At 42.2% G+C, this 13,423-nt stretch overlaps 1 protein-coding gene across 1 annotated transcript in view; it reads left to right on the forward strand.

Annotated features, from left to right (window-relative positions):
• LOC121273746 (large neutral amino acids transporter small subunit 2-like) overlaps nucleotides 1–13,423 on the forward strand; it is a 163,102-nt gene that overhangs the window by 54,480 nt on the left and 95,199 nt on the right. The window contains exon 2 of the mRNA XM_041180903.1: nucleotides 11,884–12,042. Coding sequence (XP_041036837.1) covers nucleotides 11,907–12,042 — 136 coding nt within the window. The 5' untranslated portion in view covers nucleotides 11,884–11,906. The remainder of the gene's footprint in view (nucleotides 1–11,883; nucleotides 12,043–13,423) is intronic.

The following is a 13,423-nucleotide window of genomic DNA, read 5'->3' on the forward strand; positions in this document are numbered from 1 at the left end:
TTAATAAACACAGTTCCCAAACTCACTTGGATTTTGCAATCTGTCCCTTTAATAAACACAGTCCCTAAATTCACTGATATTTTGCAATCGATCCCTTTAATAAATACAGTCCCCAAACTCACTGGGAGTTTGCATTCTGTCCCTTTAATAAACTCAGTCCCCAAACTCACTGGGACTTGGGAGTCAGTCCCTTTAATAAACACAGCCCCTAAACTCACTGGGATTTTGCAATCTGCCCCTTTAATAAACACAGTCCACAAACTCACTGGGATTTTGCATTCTGTCCCTTTAATAAACTCAGTCCACAAACTCACTGGGATTTTGCAATCTGCCCCTTTAATAAACACAGTCCCCAAACTCACTGCGATTCACAAACTGCTCCTTTAATAAACACAGTACCAAAGGTTACTACTATTCAAAATCTGCTCCATTAATAAACACAGTCCCTAAACTCACTGTGATCCACAATCTGCCCCTTTAATAAACACAGTCCCTAAACTCACTGCGATTCACAATCTGTCCCTTTAATAAACACGGTCCCTAAACTCCCAGCAATTCACAATATGTCCCTTTAATAAACACAGTCCCTAAGCTCACCCCGATTTTGCAATCTGTCCTTTTAATAAACTCAGTCCCTATATTCAGTGCAAAGCACCATCTTTCCCTGTAATAAATACAGCCCTGAAACTCACTGAGATTTACTATCTGCCCCTTTAACAAAGCCCCTAAACTCACTGCGATTCACAATCTGTCCTTTTAATAAACACAGTGCCTAAACTCACTGCGATTCACAATCTGTCCCTTTAATAAACACATCCCTAAATTAACTGTGATCCTTAATCTGTCCCTTTAATAATCTCAGTCCCGAAACTCACTGGGACTTGGGTTGTCAGTCCCTTTAATAAACACAGCCCCTAAACTCACTAGGATTTTGCAATCTGCCCCTTTGATAAACACAGTCCACAAACTCACTGGGATTTTGCATTCTGTCTCTTTAATAAACTCAGTCCACAAACTCACTTGAACTTGGCAGAGAATCCCTTTAATAAACCTAGCCCCTAAACTCACTGGGATTTTGCAATCTGCCCCTTTAATAAACACAGTCCCTAATCTCAGTGCAATTCACAATCTGACCCTTTAATAAACACAGTCCCTAAACTCCGTGCGATTTTGCAATCTGTCCTTTTAATAAACACAGTCCCTAAATTCAGTGCAATGCACGATCTTTCCCTTTAATAAATACAGCCCTGAAACTCACTGAGATTTACTATCTGCCACTTTTACAAAGCCCCTAAACTCACTGCGATTCACAATCTGTCCTTTTAATTAACACAGTCCCTTAACTCACTGGGATTTTGTAACCTGTCCCTTTACTAAACACAGTCCCTAAACTCTCTGCGATTCACAAACTGTCCCTTTAATAAACACATCCCCAACCTCACTGGGAGTTTGCAATCTGTCCCTTTAATAAACACAGTCCCTAAATTAACTGTGATCCTTAATCTATCCCTTTAATAAACACAGTCCCTAAACTCACTGCGATTCACAATCTGTCCTTTAATAAACGCAGTCCCTAAACTCCCTGCAATTCACGATATGTCCCTTTAATAAACACAGTCCCTAAGTTCACCCTGATTTTGCAATCTGTCCTTTTAATAAACACAGTCCCTAAATTCAGTGCAATGCACGATCTTTCCCTTTAATAAATACAGCCCTGAAACTCACTGAGATTTACTATCTGCCCCTTTAACAAAGCCCCTAAACTCACTGCGATTCACAATCTGTCCTTTTAATAAACACAGTCCCTTAACTCACTGGGATTTTGTAACCTGTCCCTTTACTAAACACAGTCCCTAAACTCACTGCAATTCACAATCTGTCCTTTTAATAAACACATCACCAAACTCACTGGGAGTTTGCAATCTGTCCCTTTAATAAACACATCCCTAAATTAACTGTGATCCTTAATCTATCCCTTTAATAAACACAGTCCCTAAACTCACTGCGATTCACAATCTGTCCCTTTAATAAACACATCCCCAAACTCACTGGGAGTTTGCAATCTGTCCCTTTAATAAACTCAGTCCTCAAACTCACTGCGATTCACAAACTGCTCCTTTAATAAACACAGTACCAAAGGTCACTACTATTCAAAATCTGCTCCTTTAACAAACACAGTCCCTAAACTCACTGCAATTTTGCAATCTGAACCTTTAATAAACACAGTCCCTAAATTCAGTGCAATGCACGATCATTCCCTTTAATAAAGACAGCCCTGAAACTCACTGAGATTTACTATCTGCCCCTTTAACAAGGTCCCTAAACTCACTGCGATTCACAATCTATCCTTTTAATAAACACAGTCCCTAAACTCAGTGGGATTTTGTAAACTGTCCTTTTAATAAACACGTTCTCTAAACTCACTGAAACCTTGCAATCTGCCCCTTTAATAAACACAGTCCCTAAACTCACTGAGATTTTGCAATCTGTCCCTTTAATAAACACAGTCCCCAAACCCACTGGTATTTTGCAATCTGTCCCTTTAATAAACACAGTCCCTAAAGTCACTGAGATATTGCAATCTGTCCCTTTAATAAACACAGTCCCTAAATTAACTGCGATCCTTATCTGTCCCTTTACTAAACACAGTCCCTAAACTCACTGCGATTCACAAACTGCCCCTTTAATAAACTCAGTCCGTGATCTCACTGCGATTCACAATCTGTCCTTTTAATAAACACAGTTCCTAAACTCACTGCAATTTACAATCTGTCCCTTTAATAGACTCACCGCGATTCACAATCTGCTCCTTTAATAAACACAGTCCCTAAACTCACTGATATTTTGCAATCTGTCCCTTTAATAATCTCAGTCCCCAAACTCACTGGGACTTGGGAGTCAGTCCCTTTAATAAACTCAGTCCGCAAACTCACTTGGACTTGGCAGAGAATCCCTTTAATAAACATAGCCCCTAAACTCACTGGGATTTTGCATTCTGCCCCTTTAATAAACACAGTCCCTAAACTCACTGCAATTCACAATCTGTCCCTTTAATAAACACAGTCCCTAAACTTCTGGGATTTTGCAATCTGTCTCTTTAATAAACACTGTCCCTAAATTAACTGTGATGCTTAATCTGTCTCTTTTAATAAACACAGTCCTTAAACTCACCGTGATTCACAATCTGCCCCTTTAATAAACACAGTCCCTAAACTCACTGCGATTCATAATCTGACCTTTTAATGAAGACACTCGCTAATCTCACTGTGTCTTTGCAATCTGCGCCTTTAATAAACACAGTCCCTAAACTCACTGAGATTTTGCAATCTGTCCCTTTAATAAACACAGTCCCCAAACTCATTTGGATTTTGCAATCTGTCCCTTTAATAAACACAGTCCCCAAACTCACTTGGATTTTGCAATCTGTCCCTTTAATAAACACAGTCCCTAAACTCACTGGGATTCACAATCTGCTCCTTCAGCAAACACAGTCCCTAAATTCCCTGCAATTCACAATCTCTCCCTTTAATAAACACAGTCCCTAAACTCACTGCGATTCATAATCTGTCCCTTTAATAAAGACACTCGCTAAACTCACTGTGATTCATAATCTGTCCCTTTAATAAAGACACATGCTAAACTCACTGGGAGTTTGCAATCTGCCCCTTTAATAAACACAGTTCCTAAACTCACTGATATTTTGCAATCGGTCCCTTTAATAAATACAGTCCCCAAACTCACTGGGAGTTTGCATTCTGTCCCTTTAATAAACTCAGTCCCCAAACTCACTGGGACTTGGGAGTCAGTCCCTTTAATAAACACAGCCCCTAAACTCACTGGGATTTTGCAATCTGCCCCTTTAATAAACACAGTCCACAAACTCACTGGGATTTTGCATTCTGTCCTTTTAATAAACTCAGTCCACAAACTCACTGGGATTTTGCAATCTGCCCCTTTAATAAACACAGTCCCCAAACTGACTGTGATTTTGCAGTCAGTCCCTTTAATAAACACAGTCCCCAAACTCACTGGTACTTTGCAATCTGTCCCTTTAATAAACACAGTCCCTAACGTCACTGAGATTTTGCAATCTGTCCCTCTAATAAACACAGTCCTTAAATTAACTGCGATCCTTAATCTGTCTCTTTTAATAAACACAGTCCCTAAGCACACTGTGATTCACAAACTGCCCCTTTAATAAACTCAGTCCGTGAACTCACTGCAATTCACAAACTGTCCCTTTAATAAACACAGTTCCTACACTCACTGCAATTTACAATCTGTCCCTTTAATAAATACGGTCCCTAAACTCAATGCGATTCACAATCTGTCCCTTTAATAAACACAGTCCCTAAACTCACTGAGATTTTGCAATCTGTCCCTTTAATAAACACAGTCCCCAAACTCACTGGGGCTTTGCAATCAGCTCCTCTAATAAACACAGCCCCTAAACTCACTGGGACATTGCAATCTGTACCTTTAATAAACACAGTCCCTAAACTCACTGTGATTCATAATCTGTCCCTTCAATAAAGACACTCGCTTAACTCATTGGGATTTTGCAATCTGCCCCTTTAATAAACACAGTCCCTAAACTCACAGCGATTCACAATCTACTCCTTCAACAAACACAATCCTTAAATTCCCTGCAATTCACAATCTCTCCCTTTAATAAACACAGTCCCTAAACTCAATGCAATTCATAATCTGTCCCTTTAATAAAGACACTCGCTAAACTCACTAGGACTTTGAAATCTGTCCCTTTAATAAACACAGTCCATAAACACACTGGGATTTTGCAGTCAGTCCCTTTAATAAACAGTCCCCAAACTCACTGGGATTTTGCAATCTGTCCCTTTACCAAACACAGTCCCTAAACTCACTGCGATTCACACTCTGTCCCTTTAATAAAGACACTCGCTAAACTCACTGGGACTTTGTTATCTGCCCATTTAATAAATACAGTCCCTATACTCACTGGGACTTTGCAATCTGCTCCTTTAATAAACACAGCCCTTAAACTCACTGGGATTCACAATCTGTCCCTTTAATAAACACAGTCCCTAAACTCACTGCGATTCACAATCTGCCACTTTCATAAACACAGTCCCTAAACTCACTACAATTCACAATCTGCTCCTTTAACACACATTCCCTAGATTCCCTGCAATTTATAATCTGTCCCTTTAATAAACACAGACCCTAAACTCACTGAGGTTTTACAATCAGTCCCTTTAATAAACACAGTCCAAACTCACTGGGATTACAATCTGTCCCTTTAATAAACACAGTCGCTAAACTCACTGAGATTTTGCAAACTGTCCCTTTAATAAACACAGTCCTAAAACTCACCAGGACTTTGCAATCTGCTCCTTATTAAACACAGTCCTTAAACGCACTGCGATTTACTATCAGGCCCTTTAATAAAGACAGTCCCTAAACTTACTGTGACTCACAATCTGTCCCTTTAATAAACACAGTGCCTAAACTCAATGCAATTCACAATCTGCTCCTTTAATAAACACAGCCCCTAAACTCACTGGGACTTTGAAATCTGTCCCTTTAATAAATACAATCCCCAAGCTCACTGGGATTTTGCAATCTGTCAATTTAATAAACACAGTGGCCAAATTCACTGGTTTTTGCAATCTGTCCCTTTAATAAACACAGTCCCCAAACTGACTGGGATTTTGCAGTCAGTCCCTTTAATAAACACAGTCCCCAAACTCACTGGTATTTTGCAATCTGTCCCTTTAATAAACATAGTTCCTCAATTCACTTCGATTCACAATCTGTCCCTTTAATAAACTTAGTCCCTAAACTCACTTCGATTCACAATCTGTCCCTTTAATAAACTTAGTCCCTAAACTCACTGCGATTCACAATCTGTCACTTTAATAAACACAGTCCCTAAGCTCACTGCGATTCATAATCTGTCCCTTTAATAGAGACACTCGCTAAACTCACTAGGATTTTGCAACCTGTCCCCTTTAATAAACACAGTCCCTAAACTCAATGCAATTCACGATCTGTCACTTTAATAAACACAGTCTCTAAATTCACTGCGATTCATAATCTGTCCCTTTAATAAACACAGACCCAAACTCACTGGCATTTTGCAACTGCCCCTTTAATAAACACAGTTCCTAAATTCACTTCGATTCACAATCTGTCCCTTTAATAAACACAGTCCCTAAACTCAGTACAGTTCACAACCTGCTTCTTTAACAGTCACAGTCTCTAAATTCCCTGCGATTTACAATCTGTCCTTTAATAAGCAAGGTCCCTAAACTCAACGCGATTCACAATCTGTCCCTTTAAGAAACACAGTCCCTAAGTTCACCCTGATTTTGCAATCTGTCCTTTTAATAAACACAGTCCCTAAATTCAGTGCAATGCACGATCTTTCCCTTTAATAAATACAGCCCTGAAACTCACTGAGATTTACTATCTGCCCCTTTAACAAAGCCCCTAAACTCACTGCGATTCACAATCTGTCCTTTTAATAAACACAGTCCCTTAACTCACTGGGATTTTGTAACCTGTGCCTTTAATAAACACAGTCCCTAAACTCACTGCAATTCACAATCTGTCCTTTTAATAAACACATCACCAAACTCACTGGTAGTTTGCAATCTGTCCCTTTAATAAACACATCTCTAAATTAACTGTGATCCTTAATCTATCCCTTTAATAAACACAGTCCCTAAACTCACTGCGATTCACAATCTGTCCTTTTAATAAACATAGTCCCTTAACTCACTGGGATTTTGTAACCTGTCCATTTACTAAACACTGTCCCTAAACTCACTGCGATTTATAATCTGTCCCTTTAATAAACACATCCCCAAACTCACTGGGAGTTTGCAATCTGTCCCTTTAATAAACTCAGTCCTCAAACTCACTGCGATTCACAAACTGCTCCTTTAATAAACACAGTACCAAAGGTCACTACTATTCAAAATCTGCTCCTTTAACAAACACAGTCCCTAAACTCACTGCAATTTTGCAATCTGAACCTTTAATAAACACAGTCCCTAAATTCAGTGCAATGCACGATCATTCCCTTTAATAAAGACAGCCCTGAAACTCACTGAGATTTACTATCTGCCCCTTTAACAAGGTCCCTAAACTCACTGCGATTCACAATCTATCCTTTTAATAAACACAGTCCCTAAACTCAGTGGGATTTTGTAAACTGTCCTTTTAATAAACACGTTCTCTAAACTCACTGAAACCTTGCAATCTGCCCCTTTAATAAACACAGTCCCTAAACTCACTGAGATTTTGCAATCTGTCCCTTTAATAAACACAGTCCCCAAACCCACTGGTATTTTGCAATCTGTCCCTTTAATAAACACAGTCCCTAAAGTCACTGAGATTTTGCAATCTGTCCCTCTAATAAACACAGTCCCTAAATTAACTGCGATCCTTATCTGTCCCTTTACTAAACACAGTCCCTAAACTCACTGCGATTCACAAACTGCCCCTTTAATAAACTCAGTCCGTGATCTCACTGCGATTCACAATCTGTCCCTTTAATAAACACAGTTCCTAAACTCACTGCAATTTACAATCTGTCCCTTTAATAGACTCACCGCGATTCACAATCTGCCCCTTTAATAAACACAGTCCCTAAACTCACTGATATTTTGCAATCTGTCCCTTTAATAATCTCAGTCCCCAAACTCACTGGGACTTGGGAGTCAGTCCCTTTAATAAACACAGCCCCTAAACTCACTGGGATTTTGCATTCTGTCCCTTTAATAAACTCAGTCCGCAAACTCACTTGGACTTGGCAGAGAATCCCTTTAATAAACATAGCCCCTAAACTCACTGGGATTTTGCATTCTGCCCCTTTAATAAACACAGTCCCTAAACTCACTGCAATTCACAATCTGTCCCTTTAATAAACACAGTCCCTAAACTCCCTGCGATTTTGCAATCTGTCCTTTTAATAAACACAGTCCCTAAATTCAGTGCAATGCACGATCTTTCCCTTTAATAAATACAGCCCTGAAACTCACTGAGATTTACTATCTGCCCCTTTAACAAAGCCCCTAAACTCACTGCGATTCACAATCTGTCCCTTTAATAAACACATCCCCAAACTCACTGGGAGTTTGCAATCTGTCCCTTTAATAAACACAGTCCCTAAATTAACTGTGATCCTTAATCTATCCCTTTAATAAACACAGTCCCTAAACTAACTGCGATTCACAAACTGCTCCTTTAATAAACACAGTACCAAAGGTCACTACTATTCAAAATCTGCTCCTATAATAAACACAGTCCCTAAACTCCCTGCGATTCACAATCTGTCCCTTTAATAAACACATCCCTAAATTAACTGTGATCCTTAATCTGTCCCTTTAATAATCTCAGTCCCGAAACTCACTGGGACTTGGGAGTCAGTCCCTTTAATGAACACATCCCCAAACTCATTGGGAATTTGCAATCTGTCCCTTTAATAAACTCAGTCCTCAAACTCACTGCGATTCACAAACTGCTCCTTTAATAAACACAGTACCAAAGGTACTACTATTCAAAATCTGCTCCTTTAATAAACACAGTCCCTAAACTCCCTGCAATTCATAATCTGTCCCTTTAACAAACACAGTCCCTAAACTCACAGCGATTTTGCAATCTGAACCTTTAATAAACACAGTCTGTAAATTCAGTGCAATGCACGATCATTCCCTTTAATAAATACAGCCCTGAAACTCACTGAGATTTACTATCTGCCCCTTTAATAAGGTCCCTAAACTCACTGCGATTCACAATCTGTCCTTTTAATAAACACGGTCCCCAAACTCAGTGGGATTTTGTAACCTGTCCTTTTAATAAACACGTTCTCTAAACTCACTGAAACCTTGCAATCTGCCCCTTTAATAAACACAGTCCCTAAACTTACTGGGATTTTGCAATCTGTCCCTTTAATAAACACAGTCCCTAAACTCACTGCGATTCACAATCTGTCCCTTTAATAAACACAGTCCCTAAACTCACTGCAATGCACGTTCTGTACCTTTAATAAACACAGCCCTGAAACTCACTGGGATTCACAATCTGTCCTTTTAATAAACACAGTCCCTAAACTCAATGGGATTTGGAACCTGTCACTTTAATAAACAGTCACTAAACTCACTGCGATTCACAATCGGTCCCTTTAATATACACAGTCCCCAAACTCACTGCAATGCACGATCTGTACCTTTAGTCAACACAGCCCTGAAACTCACTGAGGTTTACAATCTGTCCTTTTAATAAACACAGTCCCTAAACTCCATGGGGTTTTGCAATCCGTTGCTTTAACAGTCACTAAACTCACTGCGATTCATAATCTGTCCTTTTAATAAGCACAATCCCTAAACTCACTGAAACTTTACAATCTTCCCCTTTAATAAACACAGTCCCTAAACTCACTGGGATTTTGCAATCAGTCCCTTTAATAAACACAGTCCCTAAACTCCCTGCGATTCACAATCTGCCCCTTTAATAAACACAGCCCCTAAACTCACTGTGATTTTGCAATCTGAACCTTTAATAAACACAGTCCCTAAATTCAGTGCAATGCACGATCATTCTCTTTAATAAATACAGCCCTGAAACTCACTGAGATTTACTATCTGCCCCTTTAATAAGGTCCCTAAACTCACTGCGATTCACAATCTGTCCTTTTAATAAACACGGTCCCCAAACTCAGTGGGATTTTGTAACCTGTCCTTTTAATAAACACGTTCTCTAAACTCACTGAAACCTTGCAATCTGCCCCTTTAATAAACACAGTCCCTAAATTTACTGGGATTTTGCAATCTGTCCCTTTAATAAACACAGTCCCTAGACTCACTGCGATTCACAATCTGTCCCTTTAATAAACACAGTCCCTAAACTCACTGCAATGCACGTTCTGTACCTTTAATAAACACAGCCCTGAAACTCACTGAGATTCACAATCTGTCCTTTTAATAAACACAGTCCCTAAACTCAATGGGATTTGGAACCTGTCACTTTAATAAACAGTCACTAAACTCACTGCGATTCCCAATCGGTCCCTTTAATAAACACAGTCCCCAAACTCACTGCAATGCACGATCTGTACCTTTAGTCAACACAGCCCTGAAACTCACTGAGGTTTACAATCTGTCCTTTTAATAAACACAGTCCCTAAACTCCATGGGATTTTGCAACCCGTTGCTTTAACAGTCACTAAACTCACTGCGATTCATAATCTGTCCCTTTAATAAGCACAATCCCTAAACTCACTGAAACTTTACAATCTTCCCCTTTAATAAACACAGTCCCTAAACTCACTGGGATTTTGCAATCTGTCCCTTTAATAAACACAGTCCCTAAACTCTGTGATTTGCAATCTGTCCCTTTAATAAACATAGTCCCCAAACTCACTGGGATTTTGCAATCGGCCACTTTAATCAGTCCCTGAACTCACTGCGATTTTGCAATCTGCCCCTATAATAAACACAGCCCCTAAACTCACTGCGATGCACGATCTGTCCCTTCAATAAACACAGTCCCTGAACTCAGTGGGATTTTGCAATCTGCCCCTTTTGATGAACGCAGTCCCTCCGAGCGCTCCACAGGTTTTAGACAGTAGCAGCCTGCGCGCCCTCGCCGGCTTGTGCAATCACTGGGAGTGCTGCTGTCTGTCCTGAGTCAGCTCTCTGCACAGCTTGTTGTTCTGCATGTGTTTTTCTCTCTCTCTGGCTCTGCACAATATTATCTCTGACCTTGACTTCAGTCAGGACCCAGACTGGTCCTGATTCCCACCGCACCCCCCACCCCCGGAGGAACTGGGGCTGAGTGAAGCTGGGGCTTTGATTTTGAACAACTCGAATAAAAATATTAGAGCAATGCTGGTTCACCAAATCTTCCTCCTCCCTCCCCCTTGGGCAATTGCACTGGATACTCATTCCCCTCAGGTCTCCCTCCCTCTCCTCCTGCATTCGCGCTGTGCAGTGGCCTGGTCTTTTGCAAGCTGCACCGTCAGAGGCAGGAGGCGGTGCTCTTGCAAGGGGAGGGGGGGGGGGAACTAGAGCTCAATAGATATAAATAAGAAAATCAGGAGAGACGGACCAGGAGTAGAGCAACAGAAAATTGCGTTCCCTCAGGGGGAGAGAGAGAGCGAGCGCTGGTTGTGGATCCGCAGAGACACAGAGCAAATTTCTGCAACTTGGGACCAGGGAGAGAGAAAAAACCATTTGAAAGGGGTCGGGTTGAGGGTCTCTGGCTGTTCAGTGATCTGTCCCCAGGAGAGTCCACCACCCCCCCCCCCCCCCTCACTCCCTCCCTCCCTCCCTCACTCTCTGCAGCTTTCCACTTGTCAATTCATTAATGCATTTAATAATTAAGAGAGGAGTTGGGGGGAAAGCTTGATAAGTCTCACCCCTTTAATTTTATTTATTTCTTTTGCTTTTCTGATTCATGTTCATTTTTCTTAAACAAACCCCCCTCCCTCCCTCCCTCACAAAAATGTCTGATTTTACATCAATGCTCACCTTTTCTTAAAAGTTAAGGTGTGGGGCAGTGTTTTTCATCTGAGTGAATCTTTATTTTTTTTTCCCCCCACTGAGAATTGGATCAACCTGCTCACCGGGCAGAAATTGACAAGTGGTTTATGTTTTTTTCAGTATCCAATTCATTTTTTCTCTCTCTTTTCCTTTGATTTCCCCCTCCCCTCCCTCCCTCCCTCCCTCGTCTTACTTTCTCCCCAACCCCCCCAAAAAAATTATAACACACAAAGGTTGTTATTCCTCCTGCTTTGATCCCGGTTCCTTCCCCCCCCCCCCCCAACCCCCCACTCACTCTCTCTCTCTCTGACACACCGTTTCTGACCTAAAGAAATCTATTGCTTCTCCTTCAAAGAGGACTCAGCAGAGAACCGGGATATGGCTGAGGGCAGTCGGCTAAGGAGTCCGACCTCCGGCAGCAAGAGTGAAGAATCCCACAGCCACACGGAGGCCGATCATGGGGTCTCGCTGAAGAAGGAGATCGGTCTGGTCAGCGCCTGTGGGATCATCGTTGGTGAGTGACCACCCCATTCCCCCCCCCCCCCCCCCCATCTGTGAGGCTCTGTATCCATTCTCCCCCCCCCCCATTTCCCCATTCTACCACCATATGGGTTTCCACCTCCCCGGGTAACGTCCCCTCGCCTGACCACCGGGAGAGCGAGTTCCTGGATATTCGGCCACGGGGGGCGTCATAGCCCAGACTCCTTCCCCGCACCGGACTCCCCTCTCTCCCTCCCGCTCTCTCTCTGCCTCCTGGATGATGATCAGGCAGGATGAAGGAACCTTTTGCAGCTGGTCTCCAGCCCCCAGCTCCACCAAATCTAGCCCACTAGCTTTGTGGACAGTGGGAGTGAATGGGAAGGGTTTGGGTCCATTGGGATTGTGTACAGTGGGAGTGAATGGGAAGGGGTTTGGTTCCATTGGGATTGTGTACAGTGGGAGTGAATGTGAAGGGGTTTGGTTCCATTGGGATTGTGTACAGTGGGAGTGAATGGGAAGGGGTTTGGGTCCATTGGGATTGTGTACAGTGGGAGTGAATGGGAAGGGGTTTGGGTCTATTGGGATTGTGTACAGTGGGAGTGAACGGGAAGGTGTGTGGGTCCATTGGGATTGTGTACAGTGGGAGTGAATGGGAAAGGGTTTGGGTCCATTGGGATTGTGTACAGTGGGAGTGAATGGGAAGGGTTTGGGTCCATTGGGATTGTGTACAGTGGGAGTGAATGGGAAGGGGTTTGGGTCCATTGGGATTGTGTACAGTGGGAGTGAACGGGAAGGTGTGTGGGTCCATTGGGATTGTGTACAGTGGGAGTGAATGGGAAGGGTTTGGGTCCATTGGGATTGTGTACAGTGGGAGTGAATGGGAAGGGGTTTGGGTCCATTGGGATTGTGTACAGTGGGAGTGAACGGGAAGGTGTTTGGGTCCATTGGGATTGTGTACAGTGGAGTGAATGGGAAGGGTTTGGGTCCATTGGGATTGTGTACAGTGGGAGTGAATGGGAAGGGGTTTGGGTCCATTAGGATTGTGTACAGTGGGACTGAATGGGAAGGGGTTTGGGTCCATTGGGATTGTGAACAGTGGGAGTGAATGGGAAGGGGTTGGGGTCCATTGGGATTGTGTACAGTGGGAGTGAACGGGAAGGGGTTTGGGTCCATTGGTATTGTGAACAGTGGGAGTGAATGGGAAGGGGTTTGGGTCCATTAGGATTGTGTACAGTGGGAGTGAATGGGAAGGGGTTTGGGTCCATTAGGATTGTGTGTAGTGGGAGTGAATGGGAAGGGGTTTGGGTCCATTGGGATTGTGTACAGTGGGAGTGAATGGGAAGGGGTTTGGGTCCATTAGGATTGTGTGTAGTGGGAGTGAATGGGAAGGGGTTTGGGTCCATTGGGATTGTGTA

The sequence above is a fragment of the Carcharodon carcharias genome (genome assembly GCF_017639515.1).
Source record: "Carcharodon carcharias isolate sCarCar2 chromosome 27 unlocalized genomic scaffold, sCarCar2.pri SUPER_27_unloc_1, whole genome shotgun sequence".
In the NCBI taxonomy this organism is placed as follows: domain Eukaryota; kingdom Metazoa; phylum Chordata; class Chondrichthyes; order Lamniformes; family Lamnidae; genus Carcharodon; species Carcharodon carcharias.